Raw genomic sequence first — 19,846 nt, forward strand, 5'->3', positions numbered from 1 at the left:
CATAATACCATCTCAGCTGCTTGTTTTAACAGCCTGGAAAATATCTACTAGCCTGGAAAGCAGCTACGTTTTCTGGGTCAGTCACAGCACACTGGTAGGAATCCCGCTCAGTAGGAATAGACCCTGTTTGTTTCTTTCAAGGCCAATACCGATTATTACTATATAACAAAACCGATATTTGGAACCGATATTTTGGAACTGATATCCATTTACTGTGAAAATGAACATCTTTAAGTCAAAAAGAGGATTTTGGAATGTTATAAACTCACAAAAGGTTGATTAGGTGGGGTCCCCTTGCAAAAACCACACTAAAAATCAATTCAACTTTTTAGATGTTAATATTTTTTCAATGAAAATGAGTAAAATGATACAAAAATGATCATTCCCTCCAACATCGTGAATCATATTGCAATCACAATATCAGTCAAAATAATCAGAATTATCATTATCATTTCCTTATATTGCATTGCAGCGCTTTAAAACCTATTTTATACAGTCTATGTTTAAATCTCACAGAAGAAAGTAGTAACGTTTAAGATGCAGTCAACTCCTAAAATAAAATGAGTATAAGAGTAATTAAAAAAATGGATTTGATTTTTTTATCAAAGTTGTTTACAAAATTAAACTAAATTAAAACCGACTAAATTGAGATCACAATTTTATAACGATTAATCGTGCAGGCCTAGTGGTTAGTGAAAAGAAAGAGCTGTAGGGGAGCCAAGATAGAACACTGTATAACTAATTAACTTTATCGGTTATTAGGCAAATAATACAGATACAGGTAATGTGCAAACTGCCACGCACCCTAAGCAGGTAGTAAACCCGCTTCCAATGCAGAAGAGCAGCGGTTCTACTCCCATTAGGGCTGGGTTTGAGTAAAAACTCGTTTGATTAGATAATGGTGCATATACCATGAATTCAATTCCAGTTCCGATGCTAATTTGATCAAAATCCAATTTATCAAAAATAAAATTACAACATTACACATTACGGTAAAGCTCGGCTTGTAACAATTATTACATAATTGTCAAATTTCTTTTTTTTACATAATCAGTTTCTTTGTTTAACGCTTACTGACTGCTAACATTAGCTAAGGTCTTAAGGGGTTTGACTGGTAATTGCTGATTGAGTTTAGACCGGCCAAATTGTAATTATACAAGTGATTATTGGTCGGACTAAATATATTTGTTATTATTTAAATTTGAAAGTCGTTTGCACTTGACCCTCTACATGTTCAGAGCAACAAGAAATGACATCTAAATGTTTTTTAAGATAATAAATAGTTATGATAATGAAGAGGAGTGGTTTACTTCATAGGCTGTGTCCCTGTGTTATAACATTATCTGGGTGACAAAACTGAGATAAAACCAAAAAATGTCTGAAAGAGACAATTAAACTTTTAACCACAATTAATTCTGAGACAATTAATTGTGCAACAACATTTGGAATTATTACAGCTCTAGTTACAGCATTTTCTTTTCTTCAGCTCCTGTGCACCTATGTGACACACACTGTAGTCAGTAGTACTGCACAATATGAGGAAATGACCTAAATCCGATTATTTTGACTGATATTAAGATTGCGATAGGATTTACAATATTGGAGGGAATTATCATTTTTGAGTCATTATTCTCATTTTCATTGAAAAATCTTAAAATCAAAGTTCGGTATCCAGCCCTAACTCTGATCTGTGCCGCAGGAGCACTCACTCAGATTCCAAGTCCCTGACCTCCCGCAGAAAGAAGGGGAAAAAATGCTCCATAAAAGCAATATGATGTGCAAGTGAGTCAGCCACCTTGACTGCTGAGCCAACACACACACACACCCACACTGCATCCTAGCAGCAGACTAACTGCTAAAAAGCAGAGTTGAGCTAAACTCTACTCACTTAGTGACACGAGATGCGATTGGTGACCCTGAAGTGTTCCACTACCACATCTGAGCTCTTCGCTCCGCTTTGAAGTTAATGTAACTGACAGATTTGACTTTGAACTATCTTTAAACCCCGGCATATCACAGGGCCATGATGTGTTGTACTGTAGATGAACGCACGCATGCCTGTAGTCCTCCACCACACACATGCACATGCACATAGTACATCAGCCCATCTAACTGTACAAAAACCATACAGCACATTCTTAGCTTTTCATGTGACAACAGAAGGACATCACTCCTGCTGTAAACAATTTTATTAGGGACACAAGCGGCGTCGTGTCTCTAAGGGCACGCTGTATTTAGAACATAGACTATGGGCATCATCATTTTTGAGCAGACCACACTGACAGTTTAAGTGCAGAGCGATTTTCTTGTGTCTTAGCGTTTCACTCACCTTGCCGAAGTCCCTGACGTCGAAGAGATCAAACGGGTCAAACAGCTCGCTGTTGCGCAGGCCAAACTTGTCGTGGCACACCTTGAGAAATGTCCGGATGTTCTTCAAACACAGGAACTGCAAAAGAGGGAAAGGCAATAATAAAAAAAAAACATAAATGCACGCTGAAACAGAATCTTACATGCAAAATTCCAATGACAGTGAACAGCTGTAAGCCAAATGAAACAAGCACAAATATTTGGTCTAAGAAACATGTTCGATCAGTCTGTTTAATATCCCCTATCAATGCAACAGCGTTTGTAGAAATGTTTAATTTCCTGGTTGAAGATTGGCAGGCTCTTCATTTTATCCGCTCCTTGTTTATGAGTGATTATTCAGCCCGAGAAGGTGGGCAGGCTGATGGGCTGCCTCTCTGATCCAGATAAGGACAGCAACAAGAGGAGCCTGTCTCCTGACATCAGAGTGAGGTGTCCTCAGACAAGCCTGCCGGCAAAGACCCAGCCGCAGGGAAAAGGTGGCCTGTTGAAACACTGACTTCACACCAAAAGGTTGCAGGTCACAAATCTGACAAACAACAAGCATGTGTCCCTAGAATGTCTTTAATAAGTATAGCGTTCTATGTGTTCTACAACATTCAGTCTCTGTAGGTTTGTTCAAGGATTTGAGTCAGGCCACACAAGAATGATAGCAATCATAACAAATCCATACAGTTTAAAAAACAATTAACGCACTTTAACAACCCTTATAGTGATAGAGGAAACCCTGCTAGTAAAACAACCAGCAGCCCTGCAAGTCACACCTTACATTTGGGTAATGTTAGCATGCCTTCAAAGTAGCAACAACAGCACCAGTGGGTTTTTAGGTCCACTAAATGCTGCGTAATATCGTCACTCCCCTGGCATTGAAGTGATAATGATTGACTCATTTAAACCTTAGATCGCAGCTTAATTAACTGTAGTGTTTCCTGTTGCTACAATTCACCAAGCAAGACATCAGCCGCATCAGCCACCTGTACTAATTAGCAAAAAAAATAAAAAATAAACACTGCAAAAATCAAACAGTGTTACCACTTCAATAAAAGGTTGAGATACAAAGCACAGATTCATCTGATATGGTTTGCTGGTATTTTGTGGCATTTCAGTCGGTCTCTCCTGGCCACACCTGAGAGCCCTGCTGACTCATTCCCATTCATGTGTGCACATCTGCGCAGTCCCAGTGTCATGTGGTGGGACTGTGAACTCCAATAAGTAAGCCGCGCTGGCCAGCAACAAGAAATCTGATTGGTTGGCTAGCCGAAGTGACATTTGCAGTTTGGCGGCGAAGGTTATCGAGTCTGCAGATCCTCACGTGCAGTTGGGGGAAAGCTTATTTTCTCAGCCCAGATAGGAAAAGGTAACATTTGCTGGAGTGGTTTATAGATGAGAGAGAGAGAGAGAGAGAGAGAGAGAGAGAGAGAGAGAGAGAGAGAGAGAGAGAGAGAGAGAGAGAGAGAGAGAGAATAACGGTGCACGCGGGGGTGGGGGGGCTCTGCAGATATGGATCAAGAGGGAGAAGATATGTCTGACATTCTAATGTATGTTTGCCGATAAGAGAGCCGGGATAGGAAGGATTGCTATGAGCTTGATGAATAAAATACACCATTTCTTGTGGAGTGAGAGTGTCAGTGCACCGGGGAATAAACAGGCCACAGTCATGTCCTTAGGCTGAAGCTGCCCTTAGCACAATCCATCTGGAATTACCTCACTGTGGTCTGCTACACACTCAAGGCTAGGCACAGGTATTCCTCCATTTTTCAGTGTTTTGAGTACAGCACAAAACAATCTGAGAAACGTACACTGTACTAGATTGCAATGATGATTGGATTTTAGGATTCTTGTTTACATGTGTACATAAAACATGGAGGCACATGTTTTTTTATGTCAAGCAACTGCTTGAACAATTAGGCAACTTTATTATTAGTCCACTGACAGGGCATATGTAATAATTAGTGGTGTCTAGGTATTTTTTGGTCTCCTCGCCGCTGCCTACTTGCGCACGTCCAAAGAAAAAAACAACAACAACACACAGCATAGCTTACCGACAGGTAACATGCAGCTAAAGACACAGGGTAACATTGCAGAAGCACTTTTCCAGACACCACGGCTGCTGCCGGAGATGGCGGTGAAATAGAACTAGAATATCCCCGATTCCCTGAAATCACCGCTGTAGCAACAACTCCCCCGCCCTGAGTTATGTTAAACAACTGAGTGGTAAAGCCTCTGACAGGACTTTATGGTTTGTTCAGGTGTGCGCCTTGTTAAAGTTGTGGTGCATTTAACTGTGCCTTGTAAGCTCTGAGAAAACCAAGCTATTGTTGTCTTTCTACCATCTAGTGGCTCTTATTCAATTCAATTTTATTTATATAGCGCTAAATCAAAACAACAGTTATCTCACTGCACTTTTCATAAAAGTGCAGATCTAGACCGTACTCTGTGATGTTATTTACAGAAACCCAACAATTCCCAACAAGAGCAAGCACTAGGCGACAGAGGCAAGGAACTTCCTTTTAAGAAGCAGAAACCTCGAGCAGAACTCAGAACTCAGGGTGGGCGGTCATCTGCCTCGACCGGTTGGGGGTGAGAGAAAGAGACAGACAGACACAGAGGAAAAGAGAGAGAGAGAGAGAGAGAGACACAGACAGACCGACAGACAGAGAGAGAGAGAGAGAGAGAGACGTGGCATTACAGGAACTGCTGGGGGAATAAAAAAACATAATCCAAAATTATATCAAATTGTGATTTTAAATCAACAGTCAAAATGAATTGTGGATTTGGAGGATTGCAAACCACCCTAGTAATTATGGATTTTTGTTAAGTAATAATGCTAAACATTGGCTAGTGAATTTCCTGCTTTTCATTTCAGACACCACCAAGGTCTCAAGGAACTTGTCGCCCTGTTCAGGCATTTTATAGACTGAGTAACTAATTAAAAAAATGTTAACAGTCAAAAGTTGCAGATTAGTAAGTAAGAACATCTAATTTCATCTGGCTTTTTTGTAACCGAAACAGATTGGAGTTTTCATTTTCTGGGTTGCAGATTGGATCATTAACTATAATACTGTTTTAATGATTCCATTACACCAGAACCTTGCAAATGTTGTTTCAAGCAACAAAAAGAAAGTTAACATCACATGTGTTTTTTTTACGACTAAAACATTGCAATAAAAGTTGATTGCAACAGAAGAGAGCGTACCGGTGTTTGTTCCCCTTTTGAGAATAACATTATCGTTTTGGTTTTTTTGTGCACCTGTCGCCTAAAACACTCTAAGAAGTCTGCAACACAATATTTTTCTCCACCTGTGACACATAGCAAAAGATTGCTAAATAGAAGTCAAATACAGACCAAGTGTCTTGAATAGATACAAACTAGAAAGAAGAAAAGCTCATGCCTGGGAACTGCTGTATGAATGCCTGTGTGTTGAAGTGTTCCCCTATGAAGCTACCGTTCTGTCAGCCTCACTAGTCATGGCTCACTTACTATGGCTGGCTGCTAACATTGTGCCTCTCAAGGCTTTTGGTGCCAGCAGGTACAGCATTCATCAGATCCAACCCTGTGAATATGTGAAATGAATCTAGCTTCTCACAAATAATGAAACTTCCCTTCAGCGTGAGAAAAGATGAAACGGGAAGGTCAGGATGAGATAGAAAGAAAATGAGGAAAAAGGGGAGGGAGAAGCGAGGGAGTTAAAGATATAGAGAGAGACTGCCTGTACTGTAGGTGGTCTCCGCTGTGGTACGGCAGTAGATTTTCTTACAAGGTGGCTTGTGTGCTCCAGTGGAGCGACAGCTCTGATTTTGACTTCTCAGTCGAGAGCAAACAACTCTTAAAAAGAGGCAGACTTGTTGCCAGGGAGGCGGGTAGGACATGGGAGGGGGTGCAGAGGAGGAAGGGGCAGGAGGGAGAAGAGCAGCAAAGAAAGAAAGAGTCAGGTAACAAAGACCCGTCACATCCCTGACAAGCCCTTCAACCATATCACTACGCCACATCACACAGGGAATGCACTATTCCTCTGGGAGGGCGGCCCTTATCTGCACACACTCCTACATGCTCGTATCTGAGGGGCTTCCTCGTAAAGAAAAACAAAAAAAAAGATTTTGTTGAAGAAATGGTGTGCATGAAAAGTGTGGGTGATGGATGAGGAGGAGGAGAAAAAAGGTGGGTTGTTCTGCTAAAACTGAAGCTCTTTGGTGTTAGGAAAGAGGGGGAGGAAGTGTTCAGGAAGGGAAAACAGGGGAGAACACAACCCATGGGGGAGAAATAGTAAAAGAGAAGGAAGATGCAGGTAGAAGACTACTGCAGAAGACATCTGGAAACTAAAAAAATAAAACTGATCTGACTAGAGCTTGTGTGCTTTGTTTCTGGTGGCATAGTGACATGATGAACTCAGACTTCAGTGAGGGCAACCGAAACCATAGTTTCTGATTCAGAAGTATAAGAAAACATAAAAGGCATGATGTACTGTACTATGTAATAATGAGTTTTCTATCACATCCAAAAAGCTAAAACAAGAGAGGGCACATAGTGCTATCAGAGAGACAGAAAACAGCTTCAGTAGTGAAGGAGAGGAGAAAAAAGGGTTTTCTATCTTGGAAGCCATGCAGTTAATTCTGTATCAGTGAACCCTGAAGTGTCCCTGTTATGTCTAACCCTGCTGCCACCAGTTGAATTATGACACAAACAAAGACATGCAGAAAACGGGGCAAACAAAACAGAACAATTCAGCCTGCCCAAAAACGAGCACGACTACTAAGGCTTGCAGATCCAGTTGCAGATACACATCACGTACTTGGCACGAGCTTATTTCCCACGGTAGAGATAACGCATTCATTATCTTGGGAAATAAGCTCTAATTTAATATAATTGATTAAGTCATCAGACGAAAAGAGCATCATTTTCGTCAATTTCAGAGTCATTCTCTTAGTCCTACGAGAAACGTAACGTCCCCCTTACAGGTGCTTTGTGAAGACGTGAAATAATTAGCGAGCTGAGAATGTGAAGCAACAGATACAGGTAGAGACATCTGACTTGCCTGTCCATGATTTATTTAGTGTATAAAATAGGTTATCTTTCAGCATCATTTTAGACTCTTTACCCAAACAGGGAATGCATCTTCAGCTGCAGCCGAGGAAATCAATGAAGAGCAGTCCAGAGAAAGTAAACTTGTTTAACTAAAACGAAAAGTTGTTCTTATTTTGAAAAGACTTCTCTAGGCAATTTGGGGGGAAATTAAGTTTGATAAATAAACCTCTAAAAAATGGGTGCTATAAAGGAATCAATAAAAAAGGGATGATTTTGAAATTAAATCAGAGAGATTTAAGATCTAAGCTATGTTATTGAGAGGAGAAAAGAGGAGAGGAGGATTTATAACCAGCACACGGAGGTGAGTCACATAGATGATCTGATTCTCAGACAGTCATTCTGATAACTGGTGTCAAAAAAAGAGACTGTCTGTCTAGGAACTAGACAATCTCTCTCACACACACACACACACACACACACACACACACACACACACACACACACACACAGTGTATCGGGCATTGAATCATTCCTCACCTTCAGAACAACAGGAAGGGAGCTCTCAGCAGGTGAGAAGCAGCAACAGCGAGCTCACGTGACCACAAGAAAAGGTTCCCTGAGCTGTTTCCGACAATCTCCACTTACACACACACAGACACACACACACAGACACAGACACACACACAGACACACACACACACACAGACACAGACACAGACACACACACACACGCGACAGGTAGCGGCGATGATGGATCCCGTAAACTTCGAGTTTGGTTAATGAACACACAGCCGGGGTGTTGATTGCTTCCTGGTAAGGAGAGATTTATGCTCGGCAGTGATTAGCACTCAACCGTTCCAAATAAACCTCATCCACATTGCTGGGCTCCACAGCGAAGCACATGTCCATTATACTAGCCTGGTAATATCTCATGCAGCCTAAAAAGCTTCACCTTGTTTAACAGTAAAAAAAGAGAAAAAAAAAAAGAAAAAACTCTCCAAAAACATCTTCTGCCTGCAAGACGCGAGCAGTCTACCTTCACAGACTTAGTGCTTAAGATACAATAATATGCACATATTGATAATTTATAGACTCCTCACTTTGGTCAATGCTGTCATAAAAAAATATGCCATGTCATGAAAATAATCTGGATACAATGAACAGCAATGGACAGAGCTGGAAGCGCAAATAAAATCAGAGTTAAAAATAATGATAATTAAATAATTTGTGGTGTGTTATTTATATATTGGAGTTTATTTAACATTTGTCCTTTGGAAGTGTATGCCCACGCACGCCCCTCTGTAGGAGGTTAGTGAATGTTGAGGTGGCATGTGCCGGGTGTTGCCCAGAGGGGATTAATGAGCGCTGGGGCTCTTCCACTTCCAGGTCGCCTAGATGTTAAAGTCAGTGAGGAGAAAGGCCTTGCCCCTGCAAATTAGAGAAGACAACGCTGCATGAATAATGCATTGCAATAGTATGCAAATGTCTTCATCTTATCCTATTACCCCTAAAAGCCTCTAAGCAGGCATGGATTGACCACCGTTTCAAAAATCTCTTACAACCCTCAGCAGGTGAGGCAGAACTGCTTCGCCAGCGACGTCTACGTGGCTCATGTTAAAATATGAAAGTTAAATAGGCTAAGTGCGGTTTTTAGTGAGGTTAATCTCCATTACAAAAGAAGAAAATTCAGCTCAGAGCACAGACTCTAGAGGGAGAAAGTTACCACGAATGTCGAGCATGGCTACATAATTAAATCAAGTCCACCTTCACCTTTACACCGGCTTCTGGTAGAAACACAAGCTTGCAGGGCAACACTGAAATGAGAAGCTAAGAACATGAGGAAAAAGCATTATTTGAACTCTTGTTGGAGACATGGAGACACATATTGGCTTGTTCGTGAGAATAGAGAAGCAGTGAACCTGAAGTTAACTAAAAAGAAGGGGGGAGGGACGTTTTTGTGTGGGAGAGAGTGAAACAGAATGGTGAAAGGAAAGAGAAGCAATACGTCTTCAAGGTACTGCTCTGTCCTCTCTCTGCTGAAGCAGAAACGGCCACGGTTAGGAACAAGGAATCTAGCGGAGGATAGCGGAGAGAAAGAGGAGAAGGGGCTGGTACTGGAGGTGGTGGTTGCTTTAAAATGCCAACCAACAGTGCAAAGCAGTGCATGATATTTACACTATGATTTTAATTGTTTCACCAGATATTGTTTTGACGTATGTATATAGAGTTTTCAGCAATGCGTGGCTATATGGATAGCAACGCTGTCTGCGGTCGATCCCTCCCTTTAGTCTGCACTGAAACCTCTCAACTATTGGACACACTGGTATGGAGTTCTGTACATGTCATGGTTGCCAGAGGATGAATCCTCATAACTTTTAGTGATGGTCTGACTTTTTTGGCAGCTGACTTTAGTTTTGCTCAAAAAGCCTCTGTGTCTACATACAGTATAACTGTAGTATGGCTGTAGAAATGTTAGGCCTTTGCACAAGGAGTCCATTTTTTTACGTGCGTTTATCTGGTAAAAAAAATGCAGAGACATAGACAGAGAGAGAAATGCAAGGTCTTATTTCATTTTAAACATATTTTTGGATGAGAAATAAGGACATGGTGAACAAAGTCTAAAGGGCATTTGCACACCAAGTCTGTATTCTGTTTAGAAAGCAATTAGTAAGTCACCACTGATTTCCACCAACTGCGGAACGGCTGCGGGTCGGCTCCGGAACGGCGGCAGAGTCATCAGGTTCCCATTAAAGCTAATGTGTGTATTTCCACTGACTGCGTGACGGCTGCGTCCCGACTCCGTCCCAGCCCCGGCGATCCGCGAGCCTCCGGAGCAGATCCGCAGAGCTTCTATTTTTGCGCGATGCCGGAGAGCTCCGCGGCAGTTCAGCACGGGGCAAATTGTGCAGGACAGGAAGTCAAGTAGGCCAATAGGAATACTTGGAATTGATGGTGGTTGAAAATATTCATAAAAAGGACAAGTTTGTAAACGGGCAACACAGATTGCGATAATAAACAACTAAACATGTTACACACTGGACCCTAAAGGCAATTGAGTATTGACTAGTTTATCATGACAGGAATCATTTCAACTAATCCTAAAATTCATTTAGTCGTCCAAATTTGTTAAAATTAATACTTGGTGAAGGTTTGGGGCCATTCGTTGTCATGGTTATATGATAAAAGGGAAATGCACAGAATACAGCAAAACAATGTATGTGCACGTCCAACTCAGTCGTTTTCAATAACTGAGCCTCAGATGATGAGATGAAGTAGAGAGGAAGAGCAGCAGAAAAGACTAGAGCTCTTTCACCATTATCAGACCTAATACAACCTGACCTGAGCTTTCAATTCCCTCTGACCTTTCATGTGTGTTCTTCTCTCCTTTCTCTGTGGACCAGTAATAATTCATAAAGCTTCTTTTTTTCGGAAGTGGTGAAAACTGCACGCAACATTTCTACTTTTATCTTTGGTGTTTTTGTCTTGTGCAAGAGAGGTTTCCCCTTTTAGGGGGAGCTGGTTCTCACAACAGCATGCAATAAAAATCATCATCATCATCATCATCATCATCCGCGTAGATGGCCTGGTGGCCTGTCCCGGTTTTCATTCCTAGATTGTTGCTCGGGCAGTCTCAAGCAGAGAGAATGCTGTAGATTTCTTTTTTTTCTCTCACTGTGACTCTTGTTTAAAGCCTTTTAACCCCGCTTACTCCAGGTCTGAAAAGCGTTACAGACAATATAAAATCAGATCTAACAGACCAAGATGCAAAAACACCTCTGTGCATAATGGAGTCCTCCAGGTTCTATCCATTCTTCAAGTAAATACGAATCTGTGTTGTATCCAAGCAACAGGCCATGCTGCTGAGACTCAGAGGACTAGTGTGTGTGTTTGAGGCATTTCTACCCAGGCTTAGCTGCAGACTCCAGACTTGATGAATGTGAGAAGAAGAAGTCCGCCGAGAATCCCAGACACCCATGGATCGATGGCTGGGTAATTTATGACATCAGACTAGGAAGAGGAAGACTGCATCTATCTTTTTCCCCAGCGAGTTTCCCTCACAACTTAAGGCTCATTGCATTGATTTAGATCCCCCGTGAGATACGCTGCCTTTCACTTTTTTTGTCCCCCCACACAAAACAAACGTTAATATCATACACATAAGGGAAACATGACTTAGATACAGATCCTAACTGTACTGAGCATGACCACATTGCCAGCACATTCTGTCTCACAGGTTTAAACATCTTTGGCAGAGCTACAGCAAGGGACCTCGGGGCCAAAGAACTAATGAGGAATTGAAATCTGAACAGTACACATATATATTATGTGTTTGACACATCAGTTACAAAAACATTTTCACACTTAGCACTTACTAATTTATCTTACATGGCTTAATCAAAAGAACTTACCAAATTATCTTCTTGTCTCAAGTACATTGAGAATTACTGAATTACTGAATGTAATGAACTTCATCTTTGTGACAACAATACCCTCAGAATGAATTTGTGGCTACGCCACCAAACGGACTTCTTTCATGTTTCACTATGTGGCAAAATTATATGGATTAGCGTAAATGTTCAATGATGATTCTCCCTCAGTGTCATTTGCACATGTATTGATTATTATGTTATTTCACTTAATGTGCCTTCACTACCAACTATGAATTTGGACGTTGCTTTGTGCCGGTCAATCTCTTACTTAAATGTGCTGCTATGACAAATGGCTCATGCCAACCAACAAGCTAATAACATTTTGACAACGCTCAACACACCCAAAGTTATTTTTAGTATAATTGTTTTGACCACACATAACAGTGCTGGGCTACCCCATTACTGAAATTGCCACGTAATGTCAGCTGTAGCTGTATTGGGGTAGCTCGACTCTTCCTATGGTAAGTTAGCATGTTAACTTTAAGCTTCATCAAGTCATTCATAAGTTGTTTGCTATTTTTTTGTAGGGTCGGGTACCAAACTTAAGGCCAGCAAAAGCGGTCGCAGATTAGACTACAGGGTTTACTATGCCTTGCTGACTGACTGACAGGCTGCGGTTGTAGGGCAAAGCAAGGCAACTTTATTACTATGACACATTTTAGCAACAAGGCATAAGAACGCTTTTCTTAAAACAATAAAGGGCAGTTTAAAAGGAGATAGAAAATAAAAAAAGCTCAAAGGGTTAGGGTTAGTTTTTGTTTTGAATGTAAAATGTTCAATGTAAATATGATGAAAAGGTTTGGAATTATATTTTTAGAAAGGAAATTATTTTTTGTTATTTAAAAGGAAAGTACCAAAAAACCATCAATCAAGAAAACCATCAACAGTTTAACCGATAACAAAAAAAACTTTAGTTGCAGCCATAATTGCAATTAATAGAATCTTAATTCATCTTCCACAACTTGTACCTTGTGTTTTCACAGAAGCAAGCAAAGAAAGAACACTTTGAAATGCCATCCGAGGATATTAGAGTAGATAGCCAAAAGGTCAAAACCTGAAAGCAGCGTTAGTGGCGGATGTTTGACGAGCCGAAGCTATGGTACACAAGGGGGCTGCAGCTCTATGCACTCCATGGCTACCATTATCTCCAAGGTGACTAATGCCATTAAGACGGAGAACAGCCTGTTAATTACCCAACTGGCTCTGGGGCCGAGCTTAGCCCGCTTTAATCATCACACCCACAGCTTAGATAAACAATCATTCAATCATCACACGGCTTTGCTGCGACACACAAAATAGCAATCAGCCAATTTACAGATTAAGTGATTGGACGGGGTGGATACTTTAAGATGCAGTTTAAATCCACTCAGTGGACATTGGAGAGCTTTCCAATGGGCCCTCAACCAGAGTGAATGCAACATGAAACCACAGCAATGTAAATCTGCTGTACAGTTTGATTTCATGTGAAGCCCCCTGAAAGTCAAACACACTGGGATAGTCGACAATCATGTTTGCGGGACACTTCACACTCAGATTTCCCACCGTGGTCAGAAAGCACAGGGGAGACACTTTGCTTCTCTCACCATGACTCTAGAGTCAGTACTCAGTCTAAAGCTAATCACCGCCACTCGGTCACTTCTCCTCCCCACACACACACACACACACACACACACACACGTATAAAAACCAAGCCACTTACGTAGGCTACAGTGAAAGTTCTGCATGGAGCCTCTGCAGAAGCATAAAAGGTCCCTGAGTGACCAATGGAAACAACAACCCATGACATTGGTCCAGTATTAACAAGATCGGTGCTGTCAGCAGGCAGCCAAAAAGCTACAATGTAAGTTAATAGTGCAATTGTGCACCATCTATTTACGTTCACAAAAGTGCTCGTTTTGCCATTGACAGGCTCAGACTGGTAGTCTGTCTGACACCATTATGGAAAGGTTTTCTAAGGAGGTCGACCTTTCTGTTAAAGAGTAAGATCCTTTTTATAAAACATAAAAACACCCGGCAAATTGTGTTTGCTTAAGCCGCCAGACTCCATGTAAATAAACAGTCATTTTAGCAGTGTAAAATACACTTGGGCCAATTTCACTGTTGACAGAAACAAAATGAAACTATGAAAAGCCATTTTGGGTTGTCTTTCCACTTTTTTAACAATCACAACGCTATTTTTCAGTTGAAATAAACACAGTTTACCGATTTTCATGTAACGATTTCCATACACGTTAAAATGTATTGTTTTTTGTTTTGTTTTTAAATGGAGTCTATCTTTATAGTGATTCTTTCCCCAATGTTGTCAGACATAATAATAATCTGAGTCTCTCAGTGGCAAAAAACGCACTTACAGTGGACGAAGTTGACAATACACATTTGTCCTATAAGGGTACAAAGCAACTCAGTCTGCAACTAATTTTGAAGATTGTTGTTCCCATCAGTCACTTACACACACACATGAAAACAAAGGTCCAGGTTGAAAAAAATTACCCTTCAAGGATACCTCAAACAAAGCCTTAAACAATCATTGCAACAGTTTGATCATTGTTCTAAATTAGCGCTACATGTTTTAAACTGCAGCGCGACAATTATGCTAATAACTCACACTAGAACCCCCTGAAAACTAATCATGCGTTAAAGATGCCAAAGAAAATGCTTTAAAGAATGGATGATGGATCAAGACTTTTTTACTACAGAATGGAACGTGTCCGTACCACTGAGTTATGGAGATTGTTAACTACCAAGAGCCGGTATGAAATGTGTGGCCACATTTGCAATCATACTTACTTATTCTGTGATCAGATAGTTCCTTTTTACAATCAAAATTTCGAAAGGAGGAATTCTATTTTAGACTATATTATTTTAAAAGTTTTCATTCATACAAAAAAAATGTGGGTAGAAAAAGATATTGCTCTCTAAACCGCACCTGTATATTTTTATTTAACAACATACTTGTAGTTCCTTAAATAAAGTCTATTTTTATCAGATAATACATATAGAAAATATATATATGAATGAATAGCATCAATCTAAGGGACTAATTAACAGTATTTGTGAGGTGCTGAGACACCTGTGTCAGAACTGATGAGCAACAGTCAGCAGGTCTTTCCACAGCTGTTGCAGCCCAATAATTAGGGCCTATATTAAAAGGAGCATATTTTTTTCCCCTCGACTCAAACACGTCAACTGTGGACAAAATGAAGCAACTATGTTTACGCTTTAGCACGACAGCTTAAGGGTCAGTGAATGCTGTCACATTGCATCACGTTGTCCCAACTTTCTTTGGCCATTGTCACCCTCTGTAGTCAACAACATTATGTATTGGGGAAGCACACTTCCTGTTTATACTTCCCCTGCAAATTACATTGGAAAGCTTGTTGGCGCTGTCCCTCACAATTAGTCACTGTTCACATAAAGGCATTGGGGAAAGGAAAAGAGAGTAGTGGAGGAGTCGTGGGAAGGTGATGTGTTTGTTTTTGTGTATTTAGGAGCATTATACAAAGATGAAGGGGGAGTGTTGGTTGTGACAATCTCTCATCTTCATGAAAGGTAATTATCTATTAACACTGCTCCTTCTATTTTATCAGAGGAAACGGTCATAAATTACCCACACCTGTCTCTCTGATCTTCTCTGCACCAGTCCCGGTGAAATTGAATTAACATCTCACATATCTGTGAACCAGCTGTCCTGTCTGTGCCCAGGTAGACTACGGCTAAATCTGAGACATCAAAAGGGCTTAACTCTTATCTTCTTTTAAAGACAGTCTGAGTGAGACGCACAGAGAAGTGAAAGAAAAAGAGATTCAAAGAGCCTTGTCAGATGGATATAGCGGCGGTGGAGAGCAAGGCAGGATCAAAAGTCCAGTTCCTGTCGGTAATCCTCCTCGAGAGGAGAGGAGAGGAGAGGAGAGGGAGGGGAGGTTGGGAGATGGAGGCAGGAGGGGAGGAATGGAGGAGAGGAGAGGCTTGTTGCCACAGAAAGAAAATGTTACTGGCTTTTTCATCCAGCAGGCGAGGCGATGGCAGCCCCTCCACAGCTCTTCAGACTGTCTGGCACACGGGCCACAGGAGGAAACCTTTGGAAAGATCAGAGCCCCCAAGCATGGAAAGAGTATGGGTATGTTCTGTGTGTGTGTGTGTGTGTGTGTGTGTGTGTGTGTGTGTGTGTGTGTGTCTGAGAGCGAGAGTGCCCATATGTAGCTGTTTATGCCTTTCAGATGTAACTGACACTTTACAGAACTCCAGGTTGTAGCAGTGGTAAACAGGTGGAGCTTTTAAAGAGTGATATAGCATTTTGGATATCTGCAGGGAGGGTGTTCTAGAGGGATGGGGCTGAAACACTAAAGGCTCTGTCCCTGAAGATATAGATGTAGCTGTAGAAGTCCATTTACCAATTTTACAAAAGTTAGTCATTTCTAAATTAATACTTAGATATAAGCAGGTGCATTATGGAGCTTGTTGCTATCTTGGAATTTCTGAGGCAGTGGTGAAAAAACCCAAAGAGGCAGAAGCAGCCTTATAAGCCAGCTCCCGCTTCTCCCTTCTCACATGCAGTTGGACACTGCCTGCAGCACCTCTTTAAAAATAGTAGCAAGAAAAAGCTGTCACTCCTGATTTAGCCTACTTTCCAACCTGCCCATTAATTTCAAAGTAGATGGCAGTGGAGTGAGTTTGAGGGAGGGGCATCAGCTAAGCTGCTGAATAAGAGCCAACTGAGAGCGGGGTGACCTAAGAAAACAGGGATGGCAGTCATTTTAAAGATTAGGGCTTTATCATTTTAAAATATGCTTTATTAGGAGGACTTTACTCCTATTAAATGTTGATATGCAGCTTTGGTTTGCAGCATAAATGATTATCCTGCGTGAATCAAGGAAGTCAATGGGAAGTATTACCCTGCCCAAACTTTTATTGATCCGTCTGTGTATGCACACTTCCCTTGTAGGCACTTATCATCTGAGTCTGTCTGGTGGATTTAAGAGGTGAGAGGGGTATAAGCCAAATATATTTTCTGAAATGAAATAAAAGCAGGCAGAGATGGAGAACTAGGCCTAAGGATAGGTACACCTCTATACTGCGATGTAAACGTTCCCTGCAGACCGAGAGAAATTGCCAGCAGTAAACAGCGCTGCCATAAAGACCTTACATCCCCCACACAGCGCGGATAAACCTGCTCCTATAAACTGGGAGGGATCTGAAGCAATCAACTCAACTGAAATCAGTCTTTGTAATTCATTAGCACGCATCCCATGACGAGTTTACCTAATGCACGGTAGGTTTGGTAAATCATATCACAAACAAGACGCCCTCAAGGACAGTCATTAATCAGAAGATCAGCCATCATGATGTGGTTCCTTGAGGCGTTTCTGTACGCCCAGAGTTACATCCTTACCAGCTTTTCTAAAAGGTTTCCATTTCGTGGTATCCGGACTAACAGCCATATGGTAATTTCATGTATTCATTTTTGAAAACCACTAAATCGTGTTGACTTTTACTGTCAGAGAGATGATCTTCCGGGTAAGAGGGAAGGGTGAGGAAAAACAGGAGAAGGATGGACAAAAGTGTACGCAATGGCAGAAGTGGAAGAAGAGGAGAAAATCTGTCTGTCTCTGAGGCCCAGTTTGGTTTTAAAATGCGTTTCTGTGATCCAAACACAAGTAGACAGCTGAGGCACGTCGTCGCTCACACCTTTGTCTATCATGCGTCTCCAGCTGACCACCTGTGTTCAGATTTCCTTACTTGCTGCGTCACTTCTGCGACAAGATCAAATAGCCCGGCGCGCAGTTTCATTACGTCCACACTGTCGCCAGGTCACATTAGCTGTTGTCTCGGTACAGCTGGAGACATTGCTGTCAGCAGAATCCAACACATCTCCTTCCAAAGGGAAAAACGGTGGATGCTCATGCAACACTCGGCGCCATCCTCTTGCATGCTAGAACTCCAGTCCTCCTCACTACGCTGATCAAGGTAGGAGGCCAAATGAAAGTTATTATACACTGACATCAACCTGCGACTACGGTCTGCAGGGCGGCACTGAGGTTGGGTAATTTTTATGTAGCCTGCCTACATACAACAACTGTGACATGTCCCCTGATAATAGCACAATGCATTTTAATCATTGAAATTATTACTTAAAAAGGAGTACCATAGATCAGGACTGAAGTTGGGGAAGAAAAACCTTTGTGGTTCACCATGGCAGTGTTATAAAACTGACCATGGAACTACAGGTGCAACTCTGGAATGTTCTCAGCAACAATCATTTTCTGACGTGATAACCGGCTTGTTTTGGGAGAGGAAGTGATACCGGGGGTTACCAGAGACCAACTAGCCAATCATAGTCTTACTCTACTGAAGACCTGTGATTCAGGAGTCCAAAGTTGCTTCATAGAGATGACTCAAGAGCCGAGGTAGAGTTTCTTTAACAGAATGTCAGTCTGAACTGAAACAGTCAACTTACAAAGTGTTAGGGTGATCTCTGGCTAAAGATCGCAGGCTAAATGGCCGCGGCCCAGGTTCGAATCCGACATTTAGTCGTTCAGCTGCGTGTCGACCCCTCTCTCCCCCTTTTGTGTCCTTCTCAAGCTATGATAAAGGCAATGAAACCCCTAAAAACTAATCTGGAAAAAAGTGTTGTATGCTATTTTAATACATTGATATTTTTACCCAGCCATCCATGTTCTGAGCCCTCTCGAGATGCCCCTGACCTCCGACCCCTTGAGCAGGGCTGCCTGAGGACTTCTATAAAGATCAATAAAACATCGCTATGTACCTGACCCTGTCCACACACCCACACACCCACACACACACACACAGTAAACCTTGTCAGAGGGTTGTTCCTGAAATGAAAATTCCAATGTGTTCAACAAAACAAAGCAGGACAAAATGAACATCAAATTAAATAAAACACCATGTGATGCAAAGCCACATCCTTATTTAATCTCTGACAGATGGATGCTGGCGTCGTGTGAACACAACACAATGGAACGATCATTTCTATCAGCCCTGTGTGTACACATTAGGTGTCAGACGGCCGGCCAACGCTGTAGCTGGCTTCAGCGTGCAGATGTGGGGAGAGGTAATTATTTGGATACTGTTGCGAGAGAGTGGGTGTGTTGAGAGTCTAACACTATTTGGACATGGATCTGGTCCACTCCATTGCATGCAGGGGAGCTGGCAGATTGATGGAATATGTGATCAGCGCAGACTCACTACAACTCAAACAATGCAGTGCTAATATCTGGATCTGGTCATTTTTTTTATTATTATTATCCTGACTTGTGGCACAGAGGAGACAAAACAAACCGGGCAGAGTCTACAACATACATGATACAATATATAATACTTTGCCCAGGTCAGATTGACAGCACAGGCCTAATAAGAAACACACACACACACACACACACACACACACACACACACACACACACACACACACACACACACACACACACACACACACACACACACACACACACACACACACACACACACACACACACACACACACACTATGAGGTCATGAGGCCTCTTGGCTAATCACAAGTGCAATCATCCTCTCAACTGGGGCTCTTCAGGATAAAAAGGGTGTCTCATTTCGTCTGACGTTACAAATCTCTTCTTCCAACACAGTCTTATCAGCTCAACACTCATGTTAAAACACAGCTGCACTTACTGAGAAAAATCTCTGTCATGCCTGTGCCCGTATCCTACATACCTTCTGTACGTGTGGTATCCTTATGTGGGTGTCTGCAGCGATTGACACGAGACTGGAGGCGGATAGGATCACTAGAGGAATTAGGTGTCCTTTTTGCCAAGTCAAAATGCCATACGACAAACATATTGTAAAACATATGTCTTAATTAAGCCACCACATTTGAGAATGACCACATTTGAGTTATGGCTTCATGCATAACAGTATTGTGCTTAAATCAAAGTAACATTTTACTTTGACAAATGATTATTTCCCGGGCTGGCTGCCCAAATATTCAACACAATCTGGAATCGCTGCTGTGCGTCTGTGTTGGGTCTGCCT

The 19,846-nt window shown here is 41.7% G+C and overlaps 1 protein-coding gene and 1 long non-coding RNA gene across 12 annotated transcripts in view; both read right to left on the reverse strand.

Annotated features, from left to right (window-relative positions):
- Window positions 1–19,846, reverse strand: part of vav2 (vav 2 guanine nucleotide exchange factor) — a 205,703-nt gene that overhangs the window by 138,220 nt on the left and 47,637 nt on the right. For all 11 annotated transcript variants that reach the window (XM_034895972.1, XM_034895968.1, XM_034895971.1 and 8 more), the window contains exon 2: window positions 2,330–2,446. In XM_034895972.1, coding sequence (XP_034751863.1) covers window positions 2,330–2,446 — 117 coding nt within the window. The remainder of the gene's footprint in view (window positions 1–2,329; window positions 2,447–19,846) is intronic.
- On the reverse strand, window positions 10,311–15,164 carry LOC117959089. Its single transcript, XR_004659877.1, has 3 exons — window positions 15,153–15,164; window positions 12,297–12,302; window positions 10,311–10,429 (listed from the first exon to the last, which is right to left on the reverse strand). It is a non-coding gene; the product is annotated as an uncharacterized LOC117959089 (long non-coding RNA).

This window comes from Etheostoma cragini, chromosome 16 (genome assembly GCF_013103735.1).
Source record: "Etheostoma cragini isolate CJK2018 chromosome 16, CSU_Ecrag_1.0, whole genome shotgun sequence".
NCBI lineage: Eukaryota > Metazoa > Chordata > Actinopteri > Perciformes > Percidae > Etheostoma > Etheostoma cragini.